The sequence below is a fragment of the Suricata suricatta genome, chromosome 12, assembly GCF_006229205.1.
Source record: "Suricata suricatta isolate VVHF042 chromosome 12, meerkat_22Aug2017_6uvM2_HiC, whole genome shotgun sequence".
Taxonomy (NCBI): domain Eukaryota; kingdom Metazoa; phylum Chordata; class Mammalia; order Carnivora; family Herpestidae; genus Suricata; species Suricata suricatta.
Window position 1 is genome coordinate 29,239,001 of NC_043711.1, and position 22,222 is coordinate 29,261,222.

At 43.2% G+C, this 22,222-nt stretch overlaps 1 protein-coding gene across 1 annotated transcript in view; it reads right to left on the minus strand.

Annotated features, from left to right (window-relative positions):
- CADPS (calcium dependent secretion activator) overlaps positions 1-22,222 on the minus strand; it is a 467,826-nt gene that overhangs the window by 45,173 nt on the left and 400,431 nt on the right. Inside the window, 1 exon segment of the mRNA XM_029917033.1 lies at positions 1,954-1,986. Within this exon segment, the coding sequence (XP_029772893.1) occupies positions 1,954-1,986 (33 nt within the window).

The following is a 22,222-nucleotide window of genomic DNA, read 5'->3' on the forward strand; positions in this document are numbered from 1 at the left end:
GAGGGCCTAGCACACAGGGAATGCTTTACGAGGCTTGGCTCCAATTGCAATTATTATTATATTTGTAATTGGTAAATTGCAAATATTGGTATTATATTTGCCGTGGTAAATTCTGGAACATGCTGCCGCATTTTCTTGTGTCTCTCTAAAGGGTGCAAATGGCTAATTCATTTTTGTTCCCTTTTGCATAGCTGTAGAGCCCATTTTTCCCCCTTATCTTCACAATAAATCTAAACCTGGTTTGTAGGAAGTAGATGGAAACCACGTGAAATCGCTGATATTTGACTTTTTTGACCCCCTCCCCGAGATAATTTGCCTCCCCAATCACTTCTGTTGATAGTAATGACTGCCGGATAAACTTTCGCTGGGTATTTGGAGCTTGCCTGCAGGGCACCTGTTCAAACCTCTGGGGCTGGCGAGAGCTCCCCTCGACTTCCAGGCCTATAGACACCAGATCTTTGGGCGGGGAGCCTAGAATTTCAATTTCTATTACTGCTGCAGACTCGGGCAGGTCAAGTCTGTGGTCAGCAAATTCAACCTCTCTCTCTGCCCCGCCCCGTGCAATATAGTGTGAACACCCTCTTGTCCCCCTGCCCGTGGGCTCTGCTCCTGCTGCTGAAATGTCTAGGGAGTGCCAGGTCCAGTGCAGAGTCCCATATCTGTGTGTCATTTCATCTGCACAGCAAACCTGTGACTTGGGTATTATTACCTCTCTTTTAAGGATGGTGAAATAGGCCCAGACAATTTGAGTAGTTTGCTCCCTGTGAACTGAAAGTTTATACTTCGGGGCTTGGGAAAATAAATTACTTAACGCCTCTCCTGGCTGTAGTTACGCGTGAGCTTTTTCTCTTCTCCATTATAAAGACTATCTACGGGAAGGAGTCTGAGGTCCCTCGATGAGAAGTATTATATAAATTCAAAGCATAATTATTGATTGTACATTCTCTCATTAAACAAACAAAATGTATGCTAATGCTAAATTCACTCCAATTTTCCATTTTGCCATCCTTTGAGAAATAAGCCAAGAAACGATTACACACTTAGCTTCCTGGGGAAATGAATTTAAATGTTAATATAAATCCTTTTAGAAAAAAACAAATTTTAACAAATAAGTATTTGAACAAGGTGGGTACTTAACCACGTTCAGAATGAGAAACGTTCAGTACAAGACCCTTGGTGGCTGTTGAGATAATCCCTCTAAATTTAATATTTTATAATAGACTCACACTCTTTTGTTAGAAATGGAGAAACAGAATCATTTTCTTTTCCCCTTTATTGGAATATATTTAAATCTCTCCAATTTTATTTTGCTAATAGGCTGGGCAAAGTCTGTCTATAAATGTATCCTGAGTTATCACAGGTAATCCCACACTCCAGCATTCATGTGCACTACTTAACCTCAATTTAAATGTAAATTTTGGGCAACCACAAGTGCTTTATCTGTGAACTTTGAGAGCTCTCTTCATTAATGAGGTCTGCACTAATTAGAAGCAGTTTTGTAAGGTTTCCTTGAAACAACTGCAGAATTGACCCCAAAATGAACAAATTCAGAATTTATTTGTTTTAAAAAAACATTGGCACCTTTGTGCAAATTTCTAGCTCACGGCGACTCCCAAGGTGTGCACGTGGGAGGGGAGGAAAGCAGGCCGATACAGAATCAACTGAACCAGAAAACCCAGGAAAATGAATTGAAAGGCTACTGGGTTTAGTCTCAAGCAGGAGCTTTCTTCTGGATGAAAGAAACTATACCCTCTTCTCAGCTAAAAAACAAAAAGTTTGACCATGAAAAATACTCTTGGCTTCTCTCTTTCTCGTGATTCAAGTCAAGAATATGCAGTTTCACAGCACTAATGAAAACAGCATCATTAAGTTTCCCATGAAAGCAAAAAACCCAGAAAACCCCCAAAAACAACAACGAAACCAAACCCACAAAAGCAATTTCCGAATACTCACAGGTACATCCACATATTTGGAAGCTGCCTTCACCTAAGGAGGAAAGAAGAGGGCAGAAGTGAGGTGAGTGTTCATGCTTCATTGTCCACAGCTCAGTGCTGTGTCACCACCAGTTAACACAATACACTGGCACATGGTGCTGATCAGGAAACACAGAAAGGTACTAAAAAATAAAATGTGATGGCTATTCTTTTTCCCAAGCTGTAGCTACTGTTTTGGAGAGAAAGAGAGAAAAAAGAGAGGGAAAGAGAAAGAGGGAAGGAAGGGAGGCAAAAAAGAGATGAAAGGAAGTAAGGAAAGGAAAGGAAAGGGAAGTAAGGAAAGAAAAGAAAAAAAAAAGAAAAGAAAAAGGAAAGGAAAGGAAGGAAAAAGCAAAGACAAAAGAAAAGACAAGCAAATATTTACTGACTCGTATCTAGTGGCTAGTGTGGGAATTTTGCATGTTCCTCTGTCCCTTTAAAAAGGAGAAAAGTAATTAACCAAAAACTGATTGATTAGTGGAGGGCTTGCTTGCTAGTCTAGAAAAGCAACTAAGGCTGCTGTTTTTGTGTTTTGGATCTTTTTGTCCTTTGGCCACAGGTTTGTCCTAATGGAATCCTTGAGTTCCAGTTAAGGGTCCTCAAGAGGTGTGGTGGGTGAGCATCCTTAACCCAGAGGGTGACAGGTGTCTGGGGGGTGGGGTTGAGAGATTACCAGAACCTTTCAAAGCCTGTCCCAAGGCTGCTGTTGTGTTTCCTGGTTTTAAATACTAAAAATTCCAGATGGGAAGTGCGGGACTTGGTTTTGGAATTTATTTTCACTTTTCGGGAAGACAGTTTGGGACAGTGTTTGAGAGCATGGAATTTGGAGTCAGGTCTGGGTTCAAATCCTAGCTCTATGACTTACAAACTGTGTAACCTTAGGCAAGTTACTTCATCTCTCTGAGCCTCAGATGCCTCATCAGCCAAATGCAGAGATACTAATAGATACTTCAGCTGGGTGAAGTAAAGGCGAATGGACACAAAGTTCTGGAATGTAGCAGGCATGGAACAAATGGCAGGAAAGATGACCAGCTCATGAGCTCTATTCATAAGTGGGTTCTGCCTGGTGTGGGAAGTCAAGACTGACTGGGTTAGAGGAATAAAGCCTATGGGAGGATGTGTGATACTCTATGTATTTCGACTCGGGTCTTGTTCCTCCAAGCACAGGTGAGACCACGGGGGCTATATTTGGGGTCAGAGAAGGTTTTGAGTTTTATCGGAAACTATGAATCCTGATGCACACACAGCAGTTAGGACATCTTTCACATCACAGGCAGGCTTCCTCTTGCCACTTCGCTGAGACAAATATCCGGAATCACAGCTTCTACCCACATGTCTCCCAGGGAAGTGTCATTTCCCCTATTTTCCTCTATTGCTCTTTTCTCAAAACTCCTTTTCAAAATACCAACTCCCAAGGGAGAGAAGCCAATGAACCAAAAGGGTGGGTTGGCAAGAGCCAAGGATTAAGAGGAAACAATTCTGAAAGTGGCAGAATTAGTTGACCCCGAGTCATGTCAAGTCCCACAGACTTGGTTTCTAGAACTGGATGATGATTCCATGTACTTCGCAGGGCTGAAAGCCTGACCCAGTGAAAAAACGAATGAGAAAGTGCTTCATAAACTTTAAAGGGCTGACCACACACATCGATTAGTTAATTCTTGAGAGGGCAATGCATCTGAAGACCCAGAATCAGTACCAACACCCAAAGTAATTCCTAGATTCGTTTGCAGGAGGCTCCTAAAACCCTGCACTTTTTCTTTGCAGTGTGGACTGCAACTGTAATTCAGTAATTTTGTGCAATGTCTGTCTCCCACAAAATGTCATGTCTTGCTCACAGCTGTCTGCCTAGTGACTCACTTGGTACCTGGCTTAGAAAGGGCGCTCAGGGAAAATGTGCAGAAGGAAGGAAGTAGAGAAAATAAGTGACCAGTGATGGCTTCAGGATGGTTCAGGAATAAGCAGAGGAATGGCCAGATTGAGAAGCCATTGCATGAGTCACTCTGAAAGTCAACATTCTGAAAGCTCATTTCCTGCAAAGGCTGGTGGGTGAAATAAAAAAATGGCCATTTGGGGCCATTAAAGGGATCTTGGGAGGGGCGCACCTGGGTGGCTCAGTCTGTTAGGCATCTGACCTTGGCTCAGGTCATGATCTCACAGTTCATGAGTTCGAGCCCTGTGTCGGGCTCTGTGCTGACAGCTCAGAGCCTGGAGTCTGCTTCAATTCTCAGTTTCTCTCTGCCTCTTCCCCCTCTCATGCTCATGCTCTGTCTGTCTGTCTGTCTCTCTCTCAAGAATAAACATTAAAATTTTTAAAAGGGATATCAGGAAAGCTTTCCAGATTTTACACAATTAACAATTCTACTAAATGATCCCCAACACAAAATCTCTCCCGTCCATTCTGGATGCAGAATTTAGTTTGGGCAAGAAGTTAGTTCTCCTTTCTTTCACGTCTCCCTCACCTACAGTATCTAACATGTATCCGATGTTTTTCACTTGGCAAAGCACACTCATGGACAGTTTCTTCTTTCAGCCATCCTGCAAAATGGGGGCTAGGAAGCATCTCTGTTTACAATTGAGAGCACTAAGTCCCACAGAATTTAAGAATGTATTTTCTCATGGTCTAGGCCAGAAGGCAGAGAAAGCAGGACTCACACGTGGTCTCCTGAACTCCAATTTTCCCTTTGGGACTCCCCGTCTCCTCACCCATGGTAGAAATGTCTGAGGGATTCAAGCATCAGTTTTTGGGGCAGGTGCTGGCAAAATACTTCTTCTCAGCTGGAAACTGCCTCCTTTGCTCTGTGGAGTCAGTGCTTGGCAGTTGGTAAGAGTTTTGCTACAGCTGAAATGATCAACCTTTAAATACGCCTACTCTCCATTTACCACTAACATGCAGTTTCCCTCCCGAGAATGACACCAGTCAAATTCCATTCCTTTCAAGGCAGTTTGGGAAGATAAGGCACGCTGTATGTCATGAATGAAAACCGTCCGCTCTCCTACATACACCAGCTTTCAGTTTTTTTATCAGAAAACTGCTGACTTATACCTTGTCTTGCAGATCTTTCATCCATCCCATAGGGATAGGAAAAAACAGCTCAGAGTACACTGCGGTCCGATTATTATTGAGACACAAGTGGTGTACCATTTTTGGTCCTGGCCACTGGACTTTGAGAAGGAGGTTGACGATGAGGATATAGGAGAGCCTTCTATACAGGAAGCCTTCTGCTTCTTCTGACAGCAGAGCATCTTGCCTAGAAAGGGAGTGCTACTGTGGCATTAATTAAGGAGCTTCCATGTAGAAAGACAGCTTTTTCATGGTAGTTTGAGAGCATGCAATCAGGATGGATGAGTAGAATGAAGGGCCCCCAGAGAAGGTTCAAACAGCGCTCCCAGTCCATCCAGGCACTGGTTGCCTCTGATGGTTGAACAGGGCAAGCAGAGCTACCTAGGGTGCTCTGGATATAAACCTTCCTCTTGTGACAGGTTACCTCAAGGCTGCTTCCTATTCTGACTCTAGTCTCCTTAAGAGGTAGGAGGCTTTCATCAGTTCTCCCTTTTTATAGTAGACGTTGAGGTATAGCAGAGGGAATAAATTGGCAAAGCTAGGATCAGAGCTCTGGTTCCTGAACCCACTTCTGCCCATCGTCAACGGCGCTGGCTTTAAACATCACATTTATTTTCAGTATCTGTAGACTGTGTTTTGCCAGCTATATTCTGAGAGGAAGGACCAGATCCTCCCAACCCATGAAGGCGTCAGAATACTGCCAAGGGTCAGAAAAATCCAAGTGCACACCAGACGCCACCTTTAGATTAAATAAACAACAGGCCTTACAATGTACACAAGACACTTTCCCATTATATGTAGATACTATTTTAATGAATAAAACACACGTTTCTTTAAAAGTACTACCTATTTTATGGAATTTTGTCATTACATAGGTTTTCCCATCAGTGGTTCTAAAAAGTGTATGGGTGTGTGTATGGGTGTGTGTGCATTTTTTTTATTTTTTAACTTTAAATTTTTTTTAAGTTTATATATTTTGAGAGAGGGAGAGAGAGAGTGAGCAGAGAGAGAGGGAGTTTATCCCAAGCAGGCTCTGAGCTGTCAGCACAGAGCCTACCGTGGGGCTCAAACTCACAAATTGTTAGATCATAACCTGAGCTGAAATCAAGAGTTTGACGCTTAACTGATTGAGCCACCCAGGCGCCCTGCCCTTTTGTTTTTTTATTTAACTTTAAAAGAAATCTTCCTAGTGAAGTGGCTAAGAGGATGAACTCAGGATTGGTGAGCTCAGAAGTTTGGCTTTGCCATTTTCTAGCCTGGTAGCTTTGGGCAAGTTATTAAACGTCTCTGAGCCTTCTCTGAAAATGGGAGCTCCTAATACTACTCTAAGGAAAACCGTAAAGATTGAATGAAACAATCCATCTAAGTGTGTAGAACAGTGCTGGCACAGGGTAGAAGCTACTGAAGGTAACTTTTCATAGTGGTTACTGAAAATACAGGCTTATTGGTGTCGATGAAGTGCTCCTTGTACTCGTGATAGTGGTGACAGTTTCATCCCTCACCTCTAGCCCATGGACAATATCTTGCCATAAAAACGATGCTGGAGGGGCACCTGGGTGGTCTAGGTGGTTGAGTGTCTGACTTCGGCTCAGGTCATGATCTCACAGTACGTGAGTTTGAGCCCCGCGTTGGGCTCTGTGCTGACAGCTCAGAGCCTGAAGTCTGCTTCGGATTCTGTGTCTCCCTCTCTCTCTGCCCCTCCCTTGCTCACGCTCTGTCTCTCTCTGTCTCTCCAAAATGAATAAATGTTAAAAAAATTTTTAAACAAAAATGAATAAACATGAAAAAAAATTAAAAAATAAAAGGATGCTGGATACTCCCCAGGTTACCAGCAGGTATCTGGGCTGCCTCTCAATCTCGTGTACTTTCTGCCAATTTAATGAACATCCTATGTCCTAGAGCAAACCTTGAGGGACACAGCAAAGACCTGTTCCCTAACTCAGGATGGTTGAGTTGATGCACAAGTAAGAGGGCAGTTTCCCAGGCCAGGGCACTCAGTTACATTCAATAACATATGCCTACTGCTCTCCGGGACCGGGCTGTGTGCTCTGGGGTGCAGGAGATGAGGGAACAGGAAAGGGATTTGCTCCACAGACCGGGTCTGGCACCTTTTCTAAGCAGGCACTCAACTGCCCTCAAGGGAGAGGCAAGAACTGTGATTTCAGCCAGATCTCATTTCCTGAAATCCTGATGGTCAGATGGTACAAAGAATTCGTCTTCTCTAGCCCCACTGCCCCTGGGCATCCAGATAGACTTTCCCAGTTCTGGGACAGGAGGTCAGAAAAAGAGACACAAGGTAAGAGAGGTTGAGGGAGACCAGGGATGACAGGAGGGAGACAAGCTGTCAGTGAACGACCGTTCATGGTCTCATGTCCCTGAAGCAAGGGACACTTACTGTGTACAAGGCATCACGTCAGGGGCTATAGACGAAGGCATTTGCTCCATGATTCCTGGCCGCTTTCTTACATGATGTCTAAATGCACAATCTCTCCAAACACAGAATGAGTCATGCCCGTCCAACGACTAGTAACTATAAGTAATGTTTCAGAGTGCTTACGACTGGCCAGGCAATGAGTCAGGAATACCACCTTTGTTACACTGAATCCTCACAACAACATTTCGAGGGGTCCTATTAATTATTCCATTTTACAGCTGAAGAAACCAAGGCTAAGACGGATGAGCTTGGCTTAAAGTCACACAGCTAAGAAGTTAAAGCTTTAGACCTCCCATCTCCTCAGCTGCCTATTATGCAGTAAAAAACAAACAAATATCAAACCACGTTCACTGACCAGTCATATTTAAGTCTTGTTTTGTGTGCGTGTGGGTGTAGACACAACCTACAATGCTTCTCTGGGAAAAATGAATGAGGGATTTGAATAATTATCTACACTGAGTCAGTCAGGACAGAAGGTCCAAAACGGTTTCCCTGGCCTGAAGGTCCCAGCTAATTACCTCGACCCTCCACCTGACTTAGCGTGTGTAGACAGGCTTAATGGTTTCTCTATTGAGCTCTTCCATTATTTTTCAGGTGCCCAAGGTAATCTTTTCATTGAACATTCACCATCCTGGGATTTTCACAATGCTGATGACTAAGGGATTTTCTTCTGCCCGGTCCTAATAAGGGGACCTGAGTTAATCACTGTGTGGCTTTGATAGGGAGCACCGTGGGGGCTTAAACCACTTCTCTTGGTTCATTAGGGGAAAAAGCAACCCAGGTGCAGACCACGAGGACCTCAGGGTTTGATACTATTAAATCAATGCACAGACAAAAAAAAAAGTGGATTAGGCCCTTTTTGCAAACAGAAATCTGGTGGGTGAGACTCAAAGATGGAAGAAAAAAGAACTCTGAACAGATACCACTGCATTAGTGACTGCCTGAGCTCTCCTTTCTCCCCATGGTCTCTTAAGAAAACACCCACCAAGGAAATGATTGATTCTCTGCATGAGGTGACGCTACCCCGGCTCGTCTGACTTCAGGAGAGCTCCGAGCTGATTTCTCTGCCTTTGCCTAGAAACCGCCAACCACACCGCTGCTTCGAGGGACTGGCAACATTTACTTCAACGTTTGGCTTTTGAGATTACTGCTGTGAAGAAAATTTTGCCATTTTGTACCTTTCTCCATTTCTCTAACCCAGGCGATCATTAAAGATCTGGATTTTATTACTACTTTTGTTTGTATGTATGTTTTTAGTATGTAAAAATATTACGTAGTGCCACCCCCATCCAGAAAATAATAATGTCTCTTGGGTTGAAATTTATCATCTCTCTGCATTGTCATGTCTATGGAAAGCAAGGACCTCTCTCTCTCTCTCATTCTCTTCAGTACCTATACTGCCTGATATATGGTAGGGGATTGATAAAAATGTGTTGAATGCATGAACTTCTGGGTATGGCCCTCTGTACTTAGAACCCAGAAGAGAGGTTTCTAGGATTTTCCTGCAGTTGGTGTTTAAGTTACAACTATCTTTTTTTAGAAAAAACTTTTATTACATTTATTCATTTATGAGAGAGAGAGAGAGAGAGAGAGAGAGATTGAGAGTGCGAGTGGGGGAGAGGCAGAAAGAGAGAGAGACACACACACAGAATCTGAAGCAGGATCCAGGCTCTGAGCTGTCAGCACAGAGCCCGACGTAGGGCTTGAACCCATGATCTGTGAGATCATGACCTAAGCCGAAGTCTGGCACCCAACCGACGGAGCCACCCAGGCTCCCCAAGTTATGACTGTCTTAAAGGACACTGAAGAAAAGTGTAGGCAAATGCTATCAATTCAAAAGGAACTGGCATTTGATGGCTCTGCGCAAAGAGCTGAAAGGTCTTTTGTTCCTGCCTAGCAGGGCAGTCCGTGCAGGAGTGAGGAGTGAGGGGGCATGAGTCCAACACAGAGACTGGCATCTAGTTCTGTTCACTGCCAGTTGTGGACCAGGTAATTAACTTCTTTAAGCACCAGCTTCCCCGTTAGAATATAGGAATAGCGATAGTACCTCCTGATGGTGTGGTTGGATGAATTATTAATAAACAAAGAGATTTTAAAAGCATTTAACATGTGCAGGGCACTAGTCTAAACATTTGATTTGTATAGATTTGTTTAGTACCTGTTAAGGATGCAATGGATTAATGTATGTAAAAACCTTTGCACAGTGCTTGGCATGTAGTGTGTGTTCAACAAATGTTGGCTATTATTTTTAGACTCTCTTTTCCTTCCACATCCAAAGGGGCTGATTTGATTGGTCAGGTTCCAGGGTACTGGCCAAGGTATGTTTCCTACCTAGGACATATGTGCAAGCTTCAATTAAGTGCTTCAGGTGAGAGGGTGTGACCTACGTTGCCGTAAGAGGCCTGGCTGCCTTACTTCTCTTCGCTGCTGGTCCTGTGCCTAGACCTTCTTTCTGATTCTATTTCTTCCTCTTTGAAAGACATCCTCAGATGCGAGAGAGACTCTGTATGGAGTTCTCCGTATCGGAATAGGGACCCAAAGCCCAGTTCACAATGTGGTTGCTTGTTCTCAAAGAAGCTTGCCCTCACTTATTTTGCTCCCTGTAGGGACATGCCATTCTGTCATTGGAAGTGGAGTCTATTCCTCCACCCCCTTGAGTCTGGGCTGGCTTGGCCTTGACTGCTCAGACCAACAGAACATGATGGGGCTGACACCATGCCAGTTTCAAGCCAAGTCCTGGAAAGGGCTGGCAGCTTTTACCGCCTTACTCTTGAAAGTCAGCTGCCACTGTGTGATGCCCTGGACACCACCATGCTGCAAGAAGCCCAAGCCATTTGGAAAAGATTGGCAGGATGAGACCCCATATAGATAGAAAGAAGCCATAGGAAGACACATCAAATTATCAGCTATCTAGCCCCAGCCCAATGTAGCCACCTGCTGAATGCAGCCCAACAAGTGACCTCAGTCAAAGCCACAGGAACCAGAATCACCTAGTTGAGCTCTTCCCCGATTCCTAATCCACAAAGTTGTGAGCAAAAGAAAATGAGTGTTTTAAGCCACGAATTCTGCTATGGTTTGTTATGCAGCAGTAGAAAACCACAACTTAATAAGGTGGTCTTTTATCTCACGTTCCCCTACCTTTATCCATTGCACGTATTTCCCTGGAGGATGATGTGGGGTGGTCCCTGATGGTTTAGGACAGGATTTGGGTATTTCTGGCTCTCCTGGCTATAAAAACACTAATGACTAACCTGATTTTTACCTGATACTTATTGATAGTTATTGAGCACATATATATGGAGTACTGTACTAGGCATCTTATGAATACTTAGCTCAGTCATCACTGTAGAGCCAGGAAGGCTCATCTCACCATCTCTGCTCAGTAGAAGGATGCTGAAGTTCCACAAAGTTAGGGAATTCTCAAGAGGTGAAGCAATAACCGGTGGAACTAGAGTTCAAGCCCAAATCTGGTCATAAAGTTCAGAGTCCTTCCACTGTATCAAGTTGTTGATGTTCTGAAAAGGATGTATTATTCCAAAACCACTTCTTACCTACTGACCACCTGGGGTTTGGGAAAAGGAGAGCCTACTTTGTGGAATGTGTAGAGGCTTTGGGTCCTATAGATTGGTTTGATTATGCTCCATCACTAGTTAGTTAAATGACCTTGGGAAAAATTGTTCAACTTTCTATGGCCTCCATAATCTCATCTGCAAAATGAGGATAACATTTATGGTCTTCAGAGGGTTCCTCTGAGGTGGAATATGTTAACATCATGTCAAGTTAACAGTGCCTGGTATACAGTGAGAGCTCAATAATCATTAGCTATTGTTATTACTAGTGGTAATTATTATTATTCACTTGTGGTAAGCTGGGAGTAGACTGTGCCAACTGTGTTCCTATCCACAGCTTAGAGACTAAAGTTGGCAAACTATGGCCTGTGGGCTAAATCTAGCTTGATGCTTGTTTTTTGCGGCCCATGAGTTAAGAATGGTTTTCACATTTTTCAGTGGTTGAACGAAAACCCAAAGAAGAATAATAGTTTCTGAAATGTGAAACTTACAGGAAATTGACATTTCATGTCTGTAAATAAAGTTTTATTGGAACACAGCCACACCCACTCATTTATATCTTGTTGATAGCTTTCATGCTATAGGGGCAGAGGTTGAGTAGCTGTGACAGAGACCATGTGGCTTGTAAAGTAAAAAATATTTACTATTTTGTCCTTTACAGAAGTTTTCAGATCTCTGGACTAGCACATGCTTACATGAGAGATTATAGAGTGAAGGCAGAAAAAGAATAACAAAATGCAAATGTCTAATCTTAATTTGACCATTAACTAGTTGATTGCTCTCAGCTACTTGCCTAGCCTTGGGTCCTTAGTATAATAGGGTACCAGGCTGAGCATTTTCTCTTGATTCCTTCTAGAATTACAAAAATATGTCTCTCAGATGGTGTACGAGGCAGGTTGGTTCTAGGAAGAATGTGAAATAGAAGTACTTCCCACACCTTGAAAAAGTTATAAATACTCTAGTACTAAAACAAGAGGTTTATTAATATTGTCATATTAATAAGAGCTCTGGACATGAGGCTCCAGGAAAAATATAGCACCAGGGAAAAGAAAAAGCACTTGAGATAAATAAAGACCATCCACACAGGTACCAGAGAATATAGCCTGGCCCAGTGGGTAGACTTGGTGAAGAGATAAAAGGATTACCATAGGTAGCACCTGTGCCAGACACTGTTTTCTGTGCTTTTCATCCAACATACTATTCCCAGCACCCTCTACTTTCAGCTGTCTTCATCTGCATCTCTTTGGGCTGGGGGTAGGATTCACAAAGATAATACACATAAAGAGGCACAATAAAAAGATGCAGCAAACCCTCACGGTATGCTAGCTGCTATACCGCCATTGTTGGAATGAACAGCCCAAAGGAACAACCTTTCTGTGGTAAGCCCTCTGCGAACTTGCCCTGCCTCCTACATTTGCCCGTATCCTTCCTCAGCTTCTCTTTGTTGCGGCAGAAAGAAGTGCAATGAAGGGTTGACATCTAAATGCATATGGCCCCATGATAAGCTCTGTTCAGGCTAGTGATGTGGGAGAAGCTGCGACCACATCATTGATCTGCTGATTGGAGACAGCTGGGAAGAGATATGGGCGTTTCTAAAGCAGAGCAGAGGCAGTATAGGGAAGTGGTTGAAAGCATAGATTTTGGAGTTGGAACATGGAGGCAAATTCTACCTCTACTCCTTATTAGACAAGTTCCTTGACTTTTCCATGCCTTGAATCCCTCATCTATAAAATGGGGGTACTATTACTTTTCATAGAGTTGTTGGGTTTTCAACTGAGTTGGCAGATCAGTTCCCAGGGCATAGTAAATAAGAATTGTGTGTCTGCCATTATTATTCCTGCTGAAAAAAAGCAGGCTGTTCTGAGTAGTTACATTTCTTATATGAAATTTCTTATACATTTCATATGTTATATTAAGCTTGCTCTGACCCTGTGTTATCCAACAGCTACCTGTGGCTGTTTAAATTTAAACGAGTTTGGGGCACCTGGATGGCTCAGTCGGTTGCATGTCCAACTCTTGATTTCGGCTCAGGTCATGATCTCACAGTTCATGGGTCTGAGCCCCTCGTCAGGCTCTGTGCTGACAATGCAGAGCCTGCTTGGGATTTTCTCTCTCTCCCTCTCTCTCTGCCCCTCTCCTCCTCACACTTTCTTTCTATCTCAAAATAAATAAATAAACTTAACAAAAACGTAAATGATTTCAAATAAAATACAGTTAAAAATTCAGCTTTGTTGTTTGTACTAGCCACGTTTCATGAGCCACACATGGCCAGGGGCTGCTGAATCAAAACAACTAAGTTACAGAGTATTTCCACCATTGCAGGAGTTCTATTGGACAGTACTGAGAGACTCAAGAGACATTCATAAATATAGGTTATTACATTTTTAAATGTTAAGAATGAAGTGATGTGCCATTCAATCCCTACCTTAGAACCGGAGATCAGTTGGAAGAGGAAGCAGGGGGAGAAAAGGGCCCTGGTGTCAACAGCCTCATTGCGTGGATGAAACAGGAATTAAAGGTGGCTGGGGATTATTTTAAGTTATCAAGATGCTATGAGAGGAATGACAATATTGATAAAACCATGACAGGAAGAGGGAGGGGGAAGAGTGTAAGGTAACAAAGTGAGCGAAAGCTCCATCCATTACGGTAGGGAGTCAAATAATCTCTAAGATCAATCAAGAAATAACAGTGTAAAAACAGTACGTGGAGCTATGATGATAAAAACAAAATTGTTTCAAGGGACCCTGACTAAAGCTGGAAAGAGGTAGGACAGAGAACTGTTTCTTTACAAAATAGTATTATGATGAGTGACTTACGATTTCATATTTAACTCTGTATATTTCTTTTATAAAAAAAATTACTGAAAAAAGAACGAGTGGTACAATTTTCAACATTCTAGCAGAGAATGGCATTTTTCAGGAGGAATCTGCCCCCTCTAGAGTAACTTCTTGAAGGTTTTTGGTTGATAGGAACAGGATTCCGGGTTATGTCCTTCTACAAAGGCAAAAAAGCAAAACCTAGCACCCCCTCCCCCCACCCCATACATAATCTGGATGCTCTAAGTGTATCTTGGGAAGATGAATATATTGTTAGTGCCAACTGAGGGACTGACTGCCTGGGGGAGACAGAATGTACCAGTGGGTGGATGTACTGGGACTCTGTGTGCGGGTGAGCATTTGAGCAAACCTCAGTGACTCCTGCTTGGGGCCGAGTGACAATTACGGTGCAAGCCCCTCACAACACTTCTGAGAAATGGAGGAAAAGTATGACTTTTGAAGTCTATCTGGAATCATGGACAGCATGATGGATTCCCGAGCTCTGTCACCAAGGGAATGAAACATCCTCTCTGTTGGCCAGAGATCAAGGGTGTTTCTGGCCAATTATGAATGCCCGTACCCACATATGTACATGTAAATGCCACCCAGAGGCACCTACGTCATGAGGCCATCTTCCCTTACTTTCTATTTTAAAAGGGCCAGAGTTTATAAATGTGGTTTTACAGATGTGGGAATTGTGACCCTGACAATGTTTTATGGGTAACTCACAAGGTGGACATTGCTTAGAAGAGCGTGAGGCAAATCATGAGAGACCTTTGAATCTTGAGAACAGAGGGCTGAAGAGGGAGGGAGGAAGGGAAGGGGGGGTGATAGTCATGGAGAGGGTACTTGTGGGGAAGAGCACTGGGTGTTATATGGAAACCAACTTAGTAATAAACTATTAATAAAAAAAAAGCATCCAAAAAAAGCATGCATTTAAAAGAGTGAGTGAAACATTGACATGATTAAAAATAAGGGTTCCCTCCATTGTCTATAAATGGAACCAGTATTTGAAAAACTTTTCAGATAACAGAAAGTGAACACTGGAGTCCAAGTCTGGACTCTCCTGCTTTATCAAATACTGGCTCTGTGCGTTTGGGCAAAGTCATTGTTTAATTTTCTCAGACAACATAGAAACACCTAATACCTGACATATATAGTCATATACAAAAATATAGATGCATTTACCAATGACTGAATGCCTAACTGACACCACCTTATCCAATTCTTATAATAACCTGTCTTCTCCTTATACAAATGAAGGAACTGTGGCTCTGGGTGGTTATCTGCGCTCATTGGGGAATGCAGGGAAGAAGCAGTAGAGCTAAGATTTGAACCCATGTGGGTCGAACTTCAAAGGATCTGCTACTATATTATGCCGCTTCCTCTACTGCCCTACCTTATTCACAGGATGTTTTACCAAAGTCTGAAGATAAAATCCAGATTATGACAATGGAGATACTTCAAAAAGCAAGAAGCACCCTATAATGATGATATTCACCTGCTACCCCACACATGACCTCATATATTACTATTGTGTGACCATCATGCATATTCTGAAATGACTCTGAGGACCTCTGTAGAGTTTCTGCGGGGCTGGAGGAAGGTGGGAGAGAGCCCGGGCTTTCCTGGAAAGCGTCCTTAGGCAAGAACACGAAAACCTCAAATTGTAGAGCTGCTGGTTGATTGCACGGCTTCTGTGCATGTTCATAAATATTGATTGTGATTAAACTATTATCATAGTAATGAGGGTAATAATGCCTCCTACAGCCCATCCCACCACACTACTCAAAGTCCCTACCTTTCATTAAACAAAGAGCTGCTGGCACTGCTGGGGAGTTGGGCAAGAGGCAGGGAAATGATCTCTATTAAGCAAAAGCATTCTGTTCGATGCACTGATTAGGAGCCGCAGCCTCATTAACGAGAATTGTTCGCATCTCCTGTTGCTCAGGGTACTGTGCTCTGAGACTGGGTCCAGGAAGTGTATGTTCTCATCTTTCTTCCCCCCTGGGGCTTCCGAACAGATGCCCTATTGAAGTAGACATGTTTTTCCTTCCAGTTTCCCTCATCTCTGTCCCAATCCTTCATTCCCAGGGAGGATTTCTGTAAGGCTCAGAGCCTCCTTCGAACCCTCCCTATTAATGCTACTAAGACTTAACAGTGGTTGCATGCTTATGATTTGCCTGGAATAAGGCTCAGCAATTTATAAGTTATTAACCCTCACAATGGAGGGCATGGTTTCTCATTTGTGGAGGAGAAAACTGAGGCTCAGAGAGGTTTAGCAGCTTCGTAAAAGACACAGAGCTGGAAGTATCAGGTCACTTCCTTGGACCACAAGGTCTGATCTCATAACGAGGCTGTACTGTTTTTCCATTTGTTGATTTACATGGTATGCTCTTATTTTAGGAGAAATGTGGAGGTATAAATTGGAAAGGTTTAATTTTATAAAATCTCCAAGCAGGGGGAGCCTGGGCTGCTCTGTCAGTTGAGTGTCCAACCTTTGATCTTAGCTCGGGTCATGCTCTCAGGGTCCTGAGTTCAAGCCCCTGCACTGAAAAAAATAAAAATCTCCAAACAGGTACAAAGGCTTATTTTAATTTGATCATATGTGGGGACCTCTGCCCACCTCTGGCATTTTGGGGTTTTGCTCTGCCTTTTGAACAGCTCCCAACACTAAATGGCCCAACAGAGTGCAAGCTGGAAGAGGGTAATGATCATATCCTACCCGTGTCCCTGGCTTTTGTGTGCGCTTGGTGCTAAGCAAACAAGGACCATGCTGTCACGACTCAACACTCATGTTTCTGCATGAGGCGATCACGTGGCAGCCTGATGCCCTTCCCTTCTCCCCCAGCCGCCTCAGCCTGAACTTGAGGGCACAGGTGTCTATATCACCACTGCCAGTGGCAAGCCATCAGAGGCAGTGTAGGTCCACTATACAGTAGAGAATTCATTTTTTTTCTGCTTTTTCCTCCTATCAGTTAAAAAGTGGGGAAAACAAATGGATAAGCTACAAGGTCAGGGTTTTGTGTCTCAACTAGACGTTCAAGTTATTGTCTTTCTCTGGTCTCAGTTTACACAGCTGCGAAATAGGGCAGTGGGAAGGTATCACAGGTTCCCAAACTTCTGGCATCAACACCACTGTCCTGATTTTGGCTACAGCCCATGTACTGTCTGTGCTATATTTTCTTACATACATAATTTCCTCTTTATTTTGGCTCCCTTTTTGAATACTTAATTATAAAAAGAAAAGGTATCATTCCCATCAATGGAAAATCAGTCTCAAGATAAAAATCAAGAGGAGAAGAAAGTAAGATTAGTAAAAGTACACACAACATAAACAAAACTAAAATGAGGATATTCTAGGTAGACACGGTTGCCTGTAGAGGTGCTGAGCCCAAGGCCTGCTTGCTCTTTCTCTCTCTTTGTTACACATCAATATGTGACATTTTAGGGAAATGTGAGAGACAGATTATCACTCAATGGAAACTTTCTCCTTGATATAAAGACGAAAAGAAAATTAAAAAGGTAATAATTCTCTTACAATGGGATGGGTGCTATTTAATGCGGCATTTTTGTGGCATCTCATATCACAGGTACCAGGTAGTGTATCTTCTGTGCTTGGAAAACACTCAGGGATATGTTAGTAGGAAGGAAGAAGAAGGAGGAGGAAGAGGAAGAAGAGGAAGACACCACCCTGTTTGGTAGCATTTGCCAATTCTGTGGTGCAAACGATTTGACCGTAGTCAATTTCAAGCTCCCAGTGGGGCATCACTAAATGCAGAGATGTGAAGAGATGTGGAGAACTGGCTTTGGCCAGCAGGTAGGAACTGACATGATTCTAATACAAGATTGGAAACACTGGACCAGAAAACCTCAAAAGTTCCTTCAGTCGTATGTACTCTAGATAGCAACTTACAGACAACAAGAGAGAATATCTTCAAAAGAAAATCTTTCTATCTTTACAGCTCCTAGCTTAATAATTTACAGCTCGCAGTCATAGGAAAACATGGTGGCAGATCAAGTAAATGATTCTAGTTCTCAGCACTCAGTGACATAACCACAGTAATAACGACAATAATAACAATAGCTAACAAGTATCAGATGCTTACCTCATCCTGGGCACACAACATTTTCTCACCTAACTCTAACAATATCACATAATTTAGGTCTTCTTCTTCTTCCCATTTTATGGATCAGTAAACTAAGGCCAAGGGTTAATTAATCTGTCCAGGATTATACTCCAGTAACAGAAAGAACTGGACAAACTAGTAACCTGGGTATATATTGAAATAAGCCTGATTCAACCTAAAATATGCATGGGGTATTGATTATTCAATTCTGATTAGCCAAATATTTTGATTAGTAGGTACTCTAGAAACTATGTGTGAATGAAAAATTCTGGAAGAATTAAAATAAAACACTAAATGCTGAAATACGCTAAACATAATGGAAAACATCTCTGATGAATCGAAGTTTCAAGTATAAGACTGTGTGGAAATAAAAGCAAAAAGAGAGTCTTAGTTGATCCGGTTCTAAGTAGTGGTTTGGGTTGCTTAGGAGAAATGGTTAATATGCTGAAGATAAAAGAGGTGAGAAAATGGTTAAGAGTGCTAGGATCAGGTGAACCTTCTTATGGGTTAGGGTGAAGGTGAGGCTAAGAAGGGCTATTTACTGAGCAGCTACAATGTGTCAGGCTACGGCTCACTGTAGTTTTTTTTAATATTTTAAAATGTTTAATTAAATTTGAGAGAGAGAGAGAGAGAGAGAAAGATGGGCAAGGGAGGGGCAGAGAGGGAGGCAAAGAATCCGAAGCAGGCTCCAGGTTCTGAGCTTCAGCCCAGAGCCTCATGTGGAGCTCGAACCCACAAACCGTGAGATCCTGACCTGAGCCGAAGTCGGATGCTTAACCGACTGAGCCACCCAGGTGCCCCTGCTTGATATAGTTCTAATCATCTCATCCACTTCCTGAAATAGGCCCCGGCACCCTCACTCACAAATGGCCAGTAACTAGCCCACATTTCTGCTCGTCTGGGCTTTACAATTGTGACTCTCCCTCTAACTTTCTGGTGATCAGCTTCCCACTACATGTGGTTCAGAGGTCAGGGCAGCTTCTATGACTTTTAATTTCAGAACAATTATTTCATGTTTGAAGCCCCACATGTCTTCATTAGGTATTTCTTTCATGGCTGATACGTCTGTGACCTGGTGGTTCAGCACCTAATGGTCTGAAGAAAATAGTGTGTCTGTCTTATGTTCATCTGTCTACTAAAGAATATTAAGGGAAATGGTTAACTTTGGATGCTTATTTTTTTTTTTTTTCTTCTGAAAACCTTCTGAAGGGCTGCTTCGGACAGCAGGTATGTTAATTGTCAGCTGTGTTTTCAAGGCATGAACTGGAAAGGAGGATGATGTCCTACTAGGTGATAAAATTATCTGTCATAAACCCCAAAGTGGATGTCAAGTTCTGAGCCATCGGGGAGGGGCTGATTAAAGAAGTCCGTAGAAGGCACGGCAGATCAGTGCTTTACAGTCCTTGAACATTTCAGAGCACGGTGCTTTTTTGGTCTATGCGAACAAAATATGTGAGACAAAATAAGTCTTGCCTTCCAATGGTGGCTCGAAGCTTCAAAATCAGACTAAGAAACACAATATCAGCTGATAACAGTAGCTGGTCTCTCCTAACTTCTCCAGCTGAATCAATTTTGATAACGTCGCTTGGCAAACCCTCTGATTCCATAACCATAGGCACGTTGCTTCAGGATCAAGCTCCAGACTAGCTGCTCCCTAACTATCCCTGTCATCTTCCTCCTTGTAGGCTGACATTTCCCTGAGTCACAATGAACTTCTGGTTCCCAGAATACATGAGACCTTCCCTTTCTCCTCAGTGTCTTTGCACCCTGGGACACTTTCTTCTCTTCTTTGCTAGATCCATTAGACCTCAGCTCAAAGGTCATGGCCTCCCCAGATGACGTTTGGTTCCTTCAGGCTACTGTCCCATTGTATCAGCTCTGTCTCCCTCTCTCTCAAAGTTGCCACATGTGTGATTTACTTGTTGAGAATATATCTCCCTAATGAGAATCTATACTAAGAGGCATTATCCCTCTTGGTCATTGCTAAACTCCCAATGCCTAGCAGCAGGTAAGGCCTCAACAAACGTGTGTTGACTGAAGGAATAATATGAAACTGAAGATGATCTGGAAGCACAAGAGAAGTGGAGGAATTCTGAATGCCTATTCCTTTGGTTTTATTGCAAAACATTTGGTGGGTAAATTATTAATCATTTTTGCTAGTACAAGGTGAAAAATAATAGATGACTCTTTCCCTAAGAAATGGTACCAGCAAGTGGATAGTTCCTGGAAGAGTCACTAATTGACTTCACGTATGAGTTTCTGTGCTTCTGTGGGGAATAACATTCTGAAGATAATTCAAGTGTAAATCTAAGGTAGAGTCTTAGTAGTTATATGACTTTGGACAAGAAACTCAACTTCTCCCATCTGTAAAATGGGGATCATAATTGTATCAATTGTGAGGATCAGATGAGGAAATGCATGTAAGTCACTTAGTACAATTCCGGGCACATAATATATGTTCAGTAAAAGTCGGCTATTACCAAGATGGCTAGTGCTTCTGTCCAAGGCAGTCACCTCCACTCCGAAGTGTGGAAGTCAATTGACTTGAATCACATGGATTCAGCATCTGATAATCTAATGATGGTAGACCAAGACCTCTCTGTCTATACCACCTTCACCAGCTCATACTATAAAAAGCCATATCTCCTCTGCTGGGCATTCCCTGAAGTGAAAGCAAAATGGTACATCACCGGAGATAACACTAACGATCATGAACGCTCACCCCACGCTAAAATTTGAACTGCTTCCTGACCAAAATATTCTATGGACAGAAGTGAATTCTTTTGATCTGGTTCTGGATTTTGACCAAAGTAGCAGTCTTGTCCTTTGGCATGACCTCAAGAGCTCTGCACAAAAGCAGTCTATCTGGGTTGATCTGGACTAGTACCAGTCCTGGTCTCAGATTCTAGCAAGAAGCAGGTCTACTTTGTTTCATTTCTAAGTGGCAAAACAATTAAAATGCTGGTGAATGGAGAAAAAAGGGTGAATGAGGGTAATTTGAGACCTAAGAGATTGTACATACCATAGGGTTTGGGCCCCTGACATCTTGTAATAGGGCTTTATCCTGGCTGACTCAAGTGACTTCCATGTTCTCCTGTGACCATCTCAAATGAACTGGCTTGATGGGGGAATCTGGAGTGAGTTCTAGGGACCTTCAGAGGATTTGAGGTAACTATTCTGTTTGGCAGGGGAGAGGGTGTGGGCCCCTCCTACAGCGTCACCCTTCCCTATAGGCTCCAGAGTTTAGTGGGAGAGAGTATGGTGGTCAAACTAGAGGGCTTAACCTCTCTGAGCCTCAGTTTCATTGCCTGCAGGCAGAAGAGCGTTGTTGGAATGGCACTGTTCAGAAGATTCAATGAGAAAAATATATTTAAAGCACTTAGCCCTGTGCCAGGCACTTAGCAAGTGCTTAAAGAATAGCTGTTGCTCCTGTAGCTATTTTAGACTTCTGGATTCATCTAATAAAACCATCATTACATTACGCCGAAGGGAATTGAAAGCCAAGGTGTGATCCCATGTTTCAGGTCACAAAGCTCCGGGGTGAGGGGTGGAGCTGGGACCCCAGCCCGGGTCTCCCCTCTCTGGGCTGTCTTTTTGCTATGTGCCACCTGCTCTCGGGACCCCTGGGTACAGCAGGGCTCTTCAGGACCTCGTTGCAGGGGGCCTTCCCCTAGGCCCCCTTCCTTTGAGTGTCCATCCCAGCACATGCTCAATCTCTAAATCCTGCCCATGCTACTTCCAAAATATCCTGCAAAAATGCCTCCTGCTTTCCTGCCTCCTGGTCACTGCTGTTGCTGCTCTGTCTAGAAGATCCTCCCCTCTCTTCAGCTATGGCTGGTCCCTGTTAGTTTCAGTTCATGTCTCCTCCTCAGAGACCTTCTGCGCCCATCCCAGCTGAAGCAACCCCACCTCCACCTCCTCTCTCTCTCTCTCTCTCTCTCTCCCTTTCTTTCCACTTTGTGGCCTGGACACCACCATCCCTACCCTATGCTTCCCTTCCCTTTTTTATGGTCTGTCTCTCTTCCTACATGTAAACTCCAAAAGGACAGAGAACATGTGTCCCTTGCTCACCGCTGTGGCCCCGGCACCTAGCACAATTCATGACGCGTAGGTGCTTGGTAAATTCACGCTGGGGGAATGAACGAACGCGTGAATGAATGAGCCAGTGGATTCCAGAAGCAGCATATTTGTTAACACCTGGATAGGACCAAGAAACGGATTTTATTTGTTTGGAGAGGG